The sequence below is a fragment of the Cariama cristata genome, unplaced genomic scaffold, assembly GCF_000690535.1.
Source record: "Cariama cristata isolate BGI_N322 unplaced genomic scaffold, ASM69053v1 scaffold20200, whole genome shotgun sequence".
Taxonomy (NCBI): Eukaryota; Metazoa; Chordata; class Aves; order Cariamiformes; family Cariamidae; genus Cariama; species Cariama cristata.
The window spans coordinates 9,015-23,332 of record NW_009596612.1 but is presented as its reverse complement, the minus strand read 5'-3'; the positions used below and the strand labels follow the sequence as shown (position 1 = coordinate 23,332).

General features: G+C 38.0%; 1 protein-coding gene across 1 annotated transcript; it reads left to right on the top strand.

The window, feature by feature from the left end:
• Window positions 1-363: 363 nt before the first annotated feature.
• Window positions 364-13,587, top strand: RMDN1 (regulator of microtubule dynamics 1; the record flags this gene model as incomplete). The annotated part of the gene is made up of 9 exons (XM_009706919.1): window positions 364-475; window positions 2,484-2,571; window positions 4,391-4,550; window positions 5,220-5,309; window positions 5,963-6,018; window positions 8,131-8,218; window positions 9,867-9,897; window positions 11,199-11,332; window positions 13,385-13,587. Coding segments are annotated over 9 exons (798 nt in total), but the record flags the coding sequence as incomplete, so codon positions are not given.
• Between the last annotated feature and the right edge of the window lie 731 nt (window positions 13,588-14,318).

The following is a 14,318-nucleotide window of genomic DNA, read 5'->3' as shown; positions in this document are numbered from 1 at the left end:
TCCGGCATCGCGGGGCGTAGCAGAGGGCTGGTTTGTTTTTGCAAAAGCTGGGATCTTTGCGCTCGTTTGAGATACACAGGTTTGCTTTTTTAGCTTCTTACCTTGTGTTTGCCCTATATTTATGGTTTAATGTCGGTCTAGTGCTCTGTTCGGATTTTAAAGCATAATTATGAGCCTCTGTTGGAAAAAACTTAAAATACCCCCTTGATGATGTGGTGAGTTTGTCCTATGAAGTTTCTTTTTAACTTTTAAAAGTCTTTTCTCTGTTCAAAATCTGAAATATAACTTATACTAGAGTGGGAAAAACTTTTTTAGGTCAGATTGACGATGTTTATTAATTACATATCTTATGATCCCATTCAGGTGCTTAGAAAAGGCCTTCAAAGGGGGGTTGCACTTTCAACAGGGTCTCTGTTGGTTTATGGAGCTCACAAGCTGATTTCTGGCTTTGCTGAGGTTCATGCAAGCTTCAAAGGTAATATTTTCAAATTTTAAAGTACATAGATTATTCTAATACGAAACTAAAAATTTTTGGTGCCATAATTATATAGGAAAGTGGTGTAATGCTTTTGACTTTCTGCATTAAGACTGCATGTGGTATTTTTCCATGACAGGGTGCTTTTGAATTGGTTCAGGGTAGCCTTGTAGCAGTTTAACAAGTGATTCTTTCAAGTGTCACTGAAAGCCGATGTAGTAGCTCATCCTGTCTAGGATGTAACACATGCACAAGGTGTATGATATCTAACTTGTTGCCCAAGCTTTTAATAACTTATTGAGAAAGGACTAGTTCGTTTAGGAATACAGACCAAACCTTAATTTCTAGAAATCTTAGTTCAGATTTTCAATATGAACACAGTGCGATTCCCATTTAATCTAGTCGAGCAACACTGAGATTGCATTTTAAACGAAGCTGAGAAATGTCCTGTATTTTTATCACACTGAAAAAGGGGAAGAAAAGCCTTACTTTATCTACCAGAAAAGAATAGAACAAGTGATAAAATGTTCTTTTCAGGATCTGAATAAAGATAGTCTCACTACTGAAAGAAAAGTAAAATTATCTTAAAAGGGGATATTGTTGCAGACTTAAAATTTTTTTTTCACATGGTAAATTAGGAGTTTTTGAGAGTAAGCCTACCTGAAATGTAGCCTTACTGTGTAGATTAGATAGTAGCCAGTTTAGAAAACCTGTTTGTGTCTCAGAGAGGAACGTCTTAGATGTTTATGCTTATAAAAATTCAGACAGTAGATTTTTGCACAGGTAAGAACTGTTTTATTTGCTATAATAGAAGGAGCTTCAGTGAATAGATTCAAGATAGCTACTCAGTACACAAATAAGAAAATTTCCTATGAGAAACATAAATAACACTGCTTGGTTTCCTCTGGTCTTTTTTTTAGTGCTTTCACTTGAATCTGGCATTTACATTGCCAAGAACAGCAAGGTTAGTGGGCTTTCTATGTAAGACAAGTAATAGACATGGTGAAAATAGAGTAAAAAAGAAATACCTGAAAAATGCTCTTAAAGAAATAAAAGTCTAATAATTTACATAAAACATCTGGGAAATGTGTTCAGAAGTTTGAGTTCTGAGCATTTAGTCGTTAGATATGTTAGTAGTGTTTAGGGAGTCTCAACAAGCAAACATAACAGTTCACTAAAGATAATAATGAAGATGTACCATGAAGCTAATCTTGGACACTAAAATCCAAAGTCCGTGTAAACCGTTACCTTATCTTATCTTTGAAATGGTTGATAGAAGGCATTTAGAGGTGGCAGGGTTAAAAATTATCCAGAACACTCTTGTGGTCTTCAGTGATTTATATTCTAAGATCTTTTTAAGCTGAAGAGGAGGCTTTTCTATTTAGTAGCCTTCAACGTTTTTTTCTTCTATAAATAAAACTCTGCTGTGAAACATGACTACTATATTCATGTTACCAAGTTAGATAACTTACCTAGTATCAATTAGATAACTTGAAAAAAGAAAGCTTATAAACATGATTCATTTTTATGAAGGGGGGGATAAGTCTTATGTTTTGACTTAGAAGTTTGATCACGGACCCAGGAGTAATACCAAAAAGACACTACTCTCTACTGCACTTGCCCTCCTGGTTGTATTTTTCATACTTTTTTTTTCTTCCATTTTCACAAAGACGAAAACAAATTGCTTCTAGTCGCCTCATGCATTGAGAAAGACACTTTTGAATGTTAAATCTGTTAAGCATCCAAAGCTCTGTTGCTGAAAGCTGTTTTGCAGTTTTAAGAGAGATGCATGTCTTCAGCACTCTTTCTCTTCTTAGCTGTTCAGTAAAAATGCAGCGTATTCAATCCTGCTGTGCATGTAAGTTGTTTGGAATGGTGGCCTAAAAAGGAACTACATCGTTTGTGTTTCAGTGAGGTTGTCTTGCTCTAAAATGCTTTGTTTATGCTATAATGTCCTAATTACATGTATTCTGTTCTTCTGTTTCCACAATTTTAATTCCTTCTTAAGTGGAAGAAGTTATAGAGCAAGCAGACTACCTGTATGGGAGTGGAGAAACTGAAAAACTGTATCAGTTGCTGGTTCAGCATAAAAATAGGTATTTGATTGCATTGAGACATTACTGTGACTTCTTTTCTATGCTCTTCTGTAACGGTTTTTCAACTAATGTTCTCATTGTGGTATGCTGGAGAACCTTGTTTTCACCTTTATATAAGTAGGAAAGAAGGACCCTTGATCTTTTTTTCTCCTAACAGAAAACTGAATGAAGAAAGGACTGGTAGCTGTAGAAGGTTGAGGGTTAACACTCAATTTTTTCAGTCCTGCGAAGGAGAGGGGTTTTTTTGCTTGTTTGTTTTGTTACTCTAAGAATCCTTTAAAATATAATGCAAAAACTCATAATGTGTCTACACGTTACTAAATGATCAAAGTACCTAGAATTCGGGTATTAAAAATTTTTGAGAGTCACGGTTTCATTTCTTTTTCATTGCTGACCAACGGTTCTGTCTGTTTTCATTTGTCTCATGTTAAGATTTGAGTCTGAACAAAAAAAGCTTACTCATGTAGTTACGTCTTAACTGCAGAAAACATTACTGATAAGCGAACTGGGCCAAGCTGTTGAATGAAAAAGCAGAAAATGCATTGCAAACTGGAAAGTCCATTCCTTTGGAGGAGACAGGGCATCTCACTCCTAGAACATTTCTGGAGGAAATCAACTGTCCAGTTGTTTTCAGTAATTTTCAGGGTTTTGGGTTTGGTTTTTTTTGGTTTTTAGGTTTTTTTTTTATTTTTTCTTGTTCTTGCCAGGGGCACAAGTATGAAACCTGGAAAGTTAAATGAAGGTCCTAGCCTGTAAGGGACACTCTGTCATAAGCAAGATGTAAGTTTGCTACTAGGTGTATAGCAATATTAATTACTCTGTGAGGAGTAATGATTCCAGTAGCAATACTTAACATTTTTATGACTTGGCTGAAAAATGAGTCTGCTAGTTCTGTGTTACTCTGTTACAATTAGAGCTGGACTGCTGCTCTGAACAGTGAGTCGGTTTTACTCCAGATAAGAAAAGTGGCTTTTATTGGTAGTCTGAGTTTACCAATAACTCATGTATACTTTTTAACATTTTTAGTTTCTGGTAGTTTTCACTTGAGTGTTCCTATTGGGAGGGAGGGGGCAGGGGGCAGGAAGCAGGAGGGGGCGTTTTATAGCCAGAACCTCTGAAAGACCTTCTAAACTTAAAGTTTGTATTAAAACAGTAAGCCAAAATTAAAATGGTAGTTAGCTAAAAGTATAGTAAAATGTAAGCAGTGTTTCAAAACAATATTTTAACAAAATAATAAAATTTAAAATCCCTTATCTTTGGCTATCACATACTATAAACCATTTGATATAGTGATATAAATGAATATATAAATGTACAGCTTTATGTGGTGGTAATACAGCTAATCTATGTTTTTTCACTGTTGTTCTAGGAAGAATTTCATTATTTAGGTACAATTATAGGGAAAAAGATGAATAATATTTTAAACATTCCTAGTAAACATTAATATCGAGTCAGTGGAATGCTGGATAAACTACCATCTAGCTAAGAACAAAGTAGTCCTTGTTTTCCTTCTGGTGTTTTGAGTGGTGCTGTTGGCTTTTTTAATTCTGCATCTTTTTTGAGAAAACAGAGTTCTTTCCTACAGATACGTTTGCTTCACAGACCAGAATGGCAGAAGGAAGGTAGCATCAGACAATCTATAATGGAGGGCTTTCGTTTGTTGTTTGTTACCTTGGGGGTGTCTGTAGCATAGAATGACAGATGATATGCTCGTGTCTTATCACCCACTTGAGATGCTTATTGAAAGACTGGTTTAAGACTTTTGCTTGCTTTGTTTCCATTATTGCTTTAAAACATTACTGTTTCTGTTCATAACTAGTGATGACGCAGAGTTGTTATGGCGGCTGGCACGGGCATCACGAGATCTAGCTCAGCTTAGTAGTACTTCAACAGAGGAGAAAAGACAACTGGCATATGATGCCCTTGAGTATGCGAAAAAGGCACTTGAAAAAAATGAATCAAATTTTGCAGCGCACAAGGTGAGCCAAGCAAAATAACTTAAATCTTATTCTTTGATTTCTACCAGTAGAAACTGGAACAAATGTCATTGTGCTGTCTCAGCAAACTTCAGTATAATTTAACTTTTCAGTTGAGAATGAGCGAGACTTCTAATTCTCCCTGACTTTTTTGGAAGATCAGAGTTCAGACTTTTGCAGCTAAATTTCCTCTGTCTAGGAAACAGGAACTGGTTAAATGTGTGTAGGACCACAGAAAGAGGTGACTGATCAGATTGATTATAGCTGATGTAATCAGCTCAGCCTTCCCTGATGTAGCCTGAAAAATGTTGTACACACCTCACATTCAGCACACTGTTTCTGTGCACAATAGTAGCTCTGTAGAGTTTCACTGGAAATACTTCAGGCTCTGGCTTCATTCTGCTCTTTTTTTTTTGTGCTGCTTCTCTCTCAGGCAGAGAGGTAACAAAGGACAGTTGGTTGTGTTGGCATCTTGGATAAGAAGAGGGCATTGATTCCCTTATGCTCGCAGAACAGCAGGTTGCTCTGATGCTGCCTTAGCTGTTCCTAGCAAATGCTTCCTGCTTGTTGTCATTATCGGTAGTGGCAGCTGTTCTGGTTGTTTCTTTTTAATTTACTATTGACAGCTATAGCACTGTATTAAACGGTTTTTTTTTGGTCTTTGAATTACAGTGGTATGCAATTTGCCTCAGTGATGTTGGAGATTTTGAAGGAATCAAAACTAAAATTGGAAATGCCATTGTCATCAAAGAGCACTTCCAGGTAATGTAAACAGTTTTTTGCATACAACAGCATTAATGCATCCGGTATGTAGATTGTGTGACAGTTGTGAACTATTTTTTGGCTGTAATTTGAAAGTGTACTTTTGTTCAAATCTCCTGGTGACACCTTTTTTGGGCAGGTTATTGTGACAGTCTCGAATGCCCCAGCAACAAAGAGTGCAAATTATCTCCTGCAGTAAACGAAGTCCCTGTAGAAGGGAGTCTTGAAATGGCTGAAGTGCTTTTGACACCTCTTAGGACTAGATAAAATGTAACTGTGCTGTTGAGAAATGGATGTGTGGCTGTCCTTTTAACTGGATTGTGTAGCAGTAAAGGACAAACACTGGAGGAGATAAAGGACTATCAATTTATATCACTAGAAATTATATCAAAATCTGAATGTGCCAAGTCTCATGTGAAACTCTTAATGGCCTACTAAACAGAAGTGCTTAGAAATCTTGTCCGTTTCTTCAGTTTTTTGGAGGTGAGCTGATCTAGTGCACTGAATAAATACTGTATCGCCCTGATATTCTACACACTGTTAATCTGGTTTAATTAATAGTAGTATAACAAGTCTACTTTTTTTTAACGTATTTTAATCCAGATGTGGCAGAACAACTTTTTACATCTTGTGGTTTTTTCCTCCCTCACTAGAGAGCCATTGAACTGAATCCAAAAGATGCTACAACAATTCATCTCATAGGCATTTGGTAAGGCATATTTTCAAACAAAAGTTAGCATGTGACGAAGGAAAATGCCCAAACATAAAATGTCTTGTATGAATTGCAGAAATGCTTGGAATAATTCAGTGGCTTGTAAAGAGTTGATGTAAACATGACAACCTACTGACCAGGTATAGAATGTCATGCCTTGAAAAGGTATGGCTGTTAATTCTTAATGCAGTTCAAAAAGATGAAAAATAATTGTTCATTCAATTTATTTGTTTTGCTGTATGGAACTATTAAAAACTCATTTTGCAGCTGTAAGTATGTTTCCATAGGAGACATCAGAGATTGTGAGTGCTGCTCGTTTTGTTCTACTGGTGTGAATGGAGACAAAACTCAACACTGAATTTACATTGAATTTCAGTGATGGCTGCAACTTAATACAACCTGTGTATAGCAAAAAGCTATCAAAAGTGAGATGTGTTCCTAAAATACTTCCAACATTATCTGTTATGAGACTGTATTTTAAAAGTTATTTAAGTAAAGGCAGCTTATAAATGCATGTGCATTAACAAAAATATTTGAAATTTAGTTTACTGCTCAGTGAAATTAGTATTAAGAATTACTGTTGCAAAGCAGATGAAGGGACTGGAAATACAGCTTTCTCTACTAACCAGGGCGTTCTGTGGTTAGTATTCTCTTTTATTGTTAGTGAGAGACTCCAGACAGCACTCTGGGTATTTGTCTGAAAGGGACTGAAGCTGCTACATTGTTTTACTGGAAATTTCTACTATAAGATTGAGAGATTGAAAATAAACAAACCCAATGTATTTGTAGCTTAAAAAAACGCCAAAAAAGGCCAAAAAAACTAAAAACCACAGCTGCCTTCTCTGTGTTCTTTTTTTTTTCTGGACATGAGTATCAGGCATAAACTACGATCTACTGCTCCAGAGTTTTGTGGTTTTTTTATTAGTTTACAAACTTACTTGGGTTTTTCAGTCTCCACCATTCATTCCCACATGACCTAACAATTGCAATAGTCCAAATTTCTAAACAGAACCCTATGCTGCCAACTGAATGAGCCTCAAGGTCAGTTTTGAGATTGGAAGCTTGTTCTGGAAAGTACTTCAGACATTGTTCCTAAGGAAAGTTAGAAAAGATGATCAGAAATGTGAGATTATTACTGCTTTTGGCAGTAAAATATCCCCATATCGTATATTTAAATATACTTGTTATTGAATCCCAGAGTAGCTTCATCTGAAACTGGGAATTGGTATCAGGCGGTTCTTGAGTTTTTGCTCCCGTCTCTTTCTAGGCTATCCTGGATTGAACCTCTTTTATTGACATTTCAGGTACAGCACATCTGGTGGCAAAATTTCAGCTTGGACTGTTTATCCCATGCCTTTCCCCCCACTCCTCCGAATGTTTCCATATTTGCATTTATTAGTTTTTCACCTCCTCTAGAGAGCTTCATTTTACACAGTAAATAATATTTTTGTACTCGATGTGGGAGGGTAATGAAGTGAATAGTGTTGTTTAACGTTTACACCTGGAATGTTCTACATATTTGAAACTTCATAAATGTTTAATCCTTTCATCATCTCTAAGATAGGCGACTGATTACCTTTGATGTTTAGTAGATAGGAAAACAGCATGGAGTGGCCTAGCCTAGAACACAGTAGTTTGATTCTTGGGTTTATTTTCATTCTTATAGATGAGAGTCTTTCAGGAATGTACTGCAGATCTGCTTTATATTAATGATCGAGAAAAACAAGGTAGCATTGAGGTAAGGCAATGACATTACTCAGTTGTGCCCTGGTTTTGCAAATATATTAGAACAATATCAAATACAAATAAATCGTTAAAATCATTTAAGCTCAAAAGCTGTGTGATGGTTAGTAACTGTCTGCAGTTTTGACTAATGTAATAGCAGTTCCCAGTAAAAGATGCACCCAAACTTCTTTAGCAGAGCTACGGAGCTTCAGACATCTTGCTATTTGTTGTTCAGTTGTAAGAACCTGCTTGTAGAACTTGCAGTGTGGCTGGAGTTCTTGTCATTCTTGGAAACAACAGTTATGAAGTCCAAGATATGAGAATGTTGCTCAAAAACAAGAGAAAAATGTGAAGGGTATATAGAAATGTTTCCTTTTGCTCCAGGTGTTACTCCTTTGCTGAAATGCCATGGTACCAAAGAAAAATAGCTGCAACGTTATTTGCCACACCACCAACCTCCACATTTCAAGAGGTACGATATGCAGATGTTTCACAGATTATTATTCTCCCCACAAAGCTGCTGATATACTCTTATTAATTTTCATGATAAAGCTGACCTCTTCTTATGGAATAAGTATGAACTTGTAAGTTTACAACTGTCATTAATAAAATGAGAAAATAACAGGAAAGTGAGGGATATCCAAAAATGTAAAAATCTTTATTTTTTTTTTCAGCTGTAACACACACAGAACAGTGAAAATTTATTTCATATAGTTTGTGCAGCAGAAAATAACAAGCTATATGTAACTTAGTTTGTATTTACTATTATGATCTATTGTAGATAACTCTACTAGTTCCAGTGCTGATGATTTGTATGGTGGTGTTACACCATGTACTTATTTGATAGGACTGTTAGAATTTTCCCCTTTATATTAAATGCAAAAGGAACAGCTTGCTTTATTACTTACCATGAACAGATACCTTCTTATCCCCTGGCTGCATATGGGGATTGAAGTTGAAAGTATTTTTGTTCATCTTTGGTATGTCTGCTGTCTTACACCCTAAAACATACTGTCCAGAGGTGTATCTTCTAGGGTGTCTAACACAGTAGGCATCTTATTTAAACACTTGTACATATATAGAAACTTGAAAATTAAATTGGTAATAGAAAAGCTTACTGCAGCTGTTATAGTCTGTGTTTGTTTAGATCAACCAGTAACTGGCCCACTATTTTTTGTTCTTTTAAGGGTGGGGGGGAGGAGCAGGAGTCACTAGAATGTAATTGTAGAAGGCTGCGTGCTGTTACACCGAAAGCAATTTAAGCTCTGATTGAAAAAGAAATAAAACTTTTTAATGGAATGTCAAGCTTGTAAGTTTTGCTGAAAATCACTCTCAGAAGAATACAAAGCATCAGCCAGCCAGGATTTGGAATACTGCAGAATCATGCCAGTTCCAGCATCGAGTTCTGTAGCACTTAAAGTGGCTGCAGAAGCCAGCTTGTCCCAGAACCTGTAGTTGAGCCATACTGGTGAGACTTCAGCAGTTTCGGAACAAAAACTGTTTTGTATATATGTCCACACTTTAAGTTCTCTGACAGTATTTTTCCCTTCAGCTAGTAACATCAGGAAGAGGTAGGAATGGACTGAAATCTCTGGTGTGCAGGTTGGGAAACTAGTTGAAAAATGCGTGTGGATTTCATAAAGGTTTGTTCTCATGTAAGCAGATACAAACTGGTGCTCTGTAGGAATCAGGTCTCCCTGAAGTATTTGTCAGCACTAATGACCTGAATACTAAGATTTGTTTCATGTATTAAATTTATATGTGAGAACTGGCTAGGGGAACTGCAGATATGCTGGATGGTAGAAATAAAATTCAAAAGTATCTTGACAAGTTGAAGCCTGGAAAAACACGATCCAATTTACTAGGGACAAATACAAGGTACTGTACTTAGGGAGGAAGTGGCAGGGGAATAGTTGGGTAAGTACTAGTTCTGTTGAGAACGTGTCAGATCTGTTTGTACATTGAACGAGAACCATCAGTAGCATGCTGAATTGATAACAATAAGGTCATGGACAGGGCAGTCCTCCTTCAGCTATGTTAAGCATGCGCGTAATGTTTTAGTTTGAGTACTGTGTCCAGTTTATTCTCCATTTTAAAGAAGCCAACCTTATCTCTTGCAGGCTCTTCGTTACTTTCACATGGCAGAGGAAGGTAATACTTATAGCTTTTTTGGGCAGAACAGTTATCTTTTACGGATGATGACTTGCAGTAAACCTCTAGCTTTCAGTATTATCTTAATAGCGTATGATCTGCTGATAAACATATCAGCCTGTTGTCATACTCAACACACTACACTGTTACATTGGAATGTTTCATCAGAGATACTCAAAGTATACTACATGTTTACTATCATCACTTGGAGTGTAACATGAGGGGTTTTTTTCAGAATAAGTATTAAAGTGAAATTTGTACCTTCGTTAGTAACAAAGTACTCTTCCTCAAGGCATTCAACTGGGATGCAGGGGGAAGAAGCAGGCAAAAAGGAATTTTATGTCACTTTTTCTAAACTTTCTTGAAGCTCAAAAGTCCTCTGTATTCTAAACAGCACAACAGAGAAAGCACACTTTTTTTATTATTTCAGAAGCTATTTGGATCAGTGTGCCAATCTAACTGGCAGTAAAACTGTCCACATGTAAAATAAAATATGGACGACTTATTTCTCCAAGAGTGAAGCCATAAGCAAAACTGACTAGCTGAAAGATAAAGGAAGACGAGGGAAGACAATGTTCTCTGAAAGATTTGTATATAGTTATATTGGTGAAGTGGAAAGGAAAAGTTTGTTCTGTATCTTCCCCTGGGTGTCAAGTAATGCAGCTGTGAAGTGGAATGGTGGACTTAATCTCAAAATTTGCCTCCAAAACACCTCCATATGTTTTGAATTCTGACCTTGGATCCAGCAGCAGAGAAAGCCTGTGCTATGAGTGTGAACAGTAGGCAAGACTAGCCGTTAAGAATGATAGCTAAAGCATGCACTATAAAAGCAACTTCTTAAATCTCTCATTAAAGTTAAATGTGGGTACAAATGGTTTTACGTTTTCTTCCTGTGTGGCAAAAGCTAAGCTAATATCTGTACATGCATGGTCTGAAGCTAGGAAATGTGCCCTTTATTTCCTTGCCTATACTTGCTAAGCCGGCTGCATTGCCTGTTGCACCTACTAGGTCCAGAAAAGTACAGAATCTGCAAAACAAAGCTGTTACGCATTAGGCTCGCTGCTTTGCTCTTTGTGAGGAATCCAGTTTCATTTAGAGTATTAACTAACAAGCTGCTAGTTAATGTAACGGCGAGACCAAAATCTAGCAAATATAAGTTTTAACATGGCCTGCCTTCTGAGCCAAAGCCAAAATACTATTCATCTTTTCCAACACAAGTATTTAAAGGAGTGACACTGTATCATGGCTTTGATAGTACGCTGCTCATTCTCATTTAAAGCTTTTCTTCTCTCTCTACACAGCTGACCCAAATTTCTACAGCAAAAATTTGCTCTTTTTGGGGAAGACATACTTGAAGTTAAACAATAAAAAGATGGCTCTTCTGTGGTTAAGCAAAGCAAAGGAGTATCCTGCACATACAGAAGAGGACAAACAGGTAGGAAGTTACAAACTGTAATAGTACAATCATATGTTGTAACCAAGATGTGTGACATCACAGCAGTGGAATGTTTTATAAAGTTAACTCAGAGTAAATTGTAGTTCAGCATCTATAGTCCGGGATGACGTCCAGACACCAAGAAATTCTAGTATGTTGGTAACTGCCTCTGAGCACAATGGTTGGAAATATTCTGGTTTTAATAAAGAATTGTTATTCTTTCTTCTTCATGATGCTTTTGTAGTGCTAACAACAACTCACCCTTAACTGTGCTGTTGAAGTGAAGGCAGGCACCTGAGCTAAGCGATGTCTGTGTGAGCACAGTTTCACTTTTCACATGCCTAAAACTGGAAAGGGAGAAATCATATTCTGGAAGAGCTAAAAACCACATGAACAGTAGGAAGAAAAAAGCATTTATGGATCTAGCAACTTGCTAGATCCATAAAACTTAACATTGCAGTCCTTTCCAGGCCCCTAGGGAGAGATCCAGGCTAACTGAATTGAGGGAAATGGAAGTAATGTATCTTTTGACATCGAATCTCCAATGCCAGGTGATGTGAGGCACTTAATTACCCTCTTGAACTGCTGAGAAAGATCCTGGTTTGGATGGGCAGGCATCTGCTTCCTACCTAAACACATCCAGAGTACTTCCAGGATGGGTAATCCGTTAGACTTGTTCAGACCAAATACTGCATTCAGTATGAACCACAGCAATTGCAGTTACCTTTCATAAGCAATCCTGTTAGCATCAGGACTAACAAAGCCTGATTTCCACTCAGTTTGTCTTACATCTGAGTGACCTCTTAATTCATTTCATATTAAGCTGCAGTGTGAGATGCTTTCACTGCTACAGAGAACATCCGAATGTGTTGTGATGTTCTGAATGTCCTCATTGTAAGAAATACTTCGGTAGGATTTTGCACGTCACACCTCAGGAAAAAAACGCTACTAAGGCTTCCCTGTGTAGATTCTCTAGTAAGGCTCGAACTGTTTCTCCCGAAAGTGAGCTCCTTCAGCAACATCTTTCAGTAGAAATATGAGTAAGGGTTCCGTTCCTCCGCTGCTTTGCAAAATGTATAGGAATTTAATAGCCTAAAGGAGTAGTGGTCTCGAGTATGTATGGAATTGGTCAGTTCTTCTGGCAGTTGGTAGTAGCTGGAGGCACATGTGAAACCAGTGATCACACAAGCTTGCCTTCCTCTAGAAACCACACACAAGGAGCCAGTCGTGGGGTTTGTGCAGTAGCCAAGTTGTTAAAGCACTTACTGCTGCAGCTGTGCGTGGCCTCCTGGTACAAACATCCATCTCCTCGCCTCCTAGAAGGGTGTGGAGCTGCGGAACTGAGAGAAGTGGTCCTCTGTCCCTTCTCTGGGTGAATGTGTCAAATGCAGAATTCTCTGGGAGCCTGACGTGTAAGAAGGAAAGTGGTCTGTGCAGAGAAATCTGAATTCTCTCAGCATTTGGCAGAGGTAGGCATACGTAGGTTTTTCTGAACATTTGGTGCTTCTGAGTATCTGCAGTATCTGGCTTACGTTGTCTGCACTGCTTGCTCTGTCAGGACCAGAAGTTTGTTGGTTTTTTGTTTTGTTTTTTAATGTAGATGTTAGAGGTCATACTAAAATTTTACATTATTTTAGCCAGAATCCCTAGGCAAAGGGAGTCTCAGAAACAGTCTTCTCACACTTCCTTAGCTGCTGTCCAGAGTCTTGAAAACCGGGACTGGTTGGTTGTGGTCGGACATAGGATGACTTACTCCATGCTGCTATTGGACTACAGCAAATCAAGAGCTAATCATCTGTATTCAACACAAATAAACTTATTCCATATAGTAAGCAAATGACACTGAAGGCACTGGCTTAAGTGGTTTTCTTCCCCAGTGGCAGTTCAAGTGTTGAGTATCTTGAACTACAGAAGAGAAATGACCAGTCTTTGGGAGGGCTCTGAATTTATAGAACTGTGGTGAAACGTTTGGGTGCTTGCACTGTGAGTTCTGCTGGAAGAGCCTGTAACTACGCAGCACGGTTTTGTTATGAGTGTATTTATTTCTTTCAGGTACAGAAAGAAGCTTTGGAGTTGCTTAATTCTATATAACAAGAAACAAGATCATGGGAATTCAGTGCCTCAGGTTTGAGGAGCATAGGAAAAAAAAAAAAAGAATTCTACTTTGGTTTGTTGAAGCTGTTAATAAAAGTATAGCCTAAACCTGCCATCGCTATCTCACTTCCATTAAACTGCCAGCTTGAAGATCTGTTCCATTATGCGATCCTGTCTGTTGATTTACATGGGAATAAAGGAGAAGCAGGGTATATATTGGAGAGGAAAGGCTGGGACAGGAGTCATGCAGGTTTTTAATTAAGTTTTTTACACGGTTCAGCTACAAGTTATGGATGAGGAATAATAAGAAACATGACTAGATTAAGTTCAAAGAAAGGAGGTACAGGGCCATGATGTAATTATAAACCTCCGATTTCTGTAAATCGTTCTCCTTCAGTGGTGTTCAGCAGCCTTCAAGAGTAATCATAGATTCACAGAATTGTTTAGGTTGGAAAAGATCTTTAAGATTATCGAGTCCGTTAAGCTAGCACTGCCCAGCCCACTGCTAAACAACGTCCCTAAGTGCCATGTCTAAATATCTTTTAAATGCCTCCAGGGATGGTGACTCCACCACTTCCCTGGGCAGTCTGTTCCAGTGCTTGACAAACCTTTTGGTGAAGAAATTTTTCCTAATATCCAATCTAAACCTGCCCTGGTGCAACTTGAGGTTCTATCGCTAGTTACCTGGGAGAAGAGACCGACCCCCACCTGGCTACACCCTCCTTTCAGGTCGTTGTCAGGAGCGATCAGGTCTCCCCTCAGCCTCCTCTTCTCCAGGCTAAACACCCCCAGCTCCCTCAGCCGCTCCCCATCCGACTTGTGCTCCAGACCCTTCACCACCTTCGTTGACCTTCTCTGGACACACTCCAGCACATGAAGGTCTTTCTCGTGG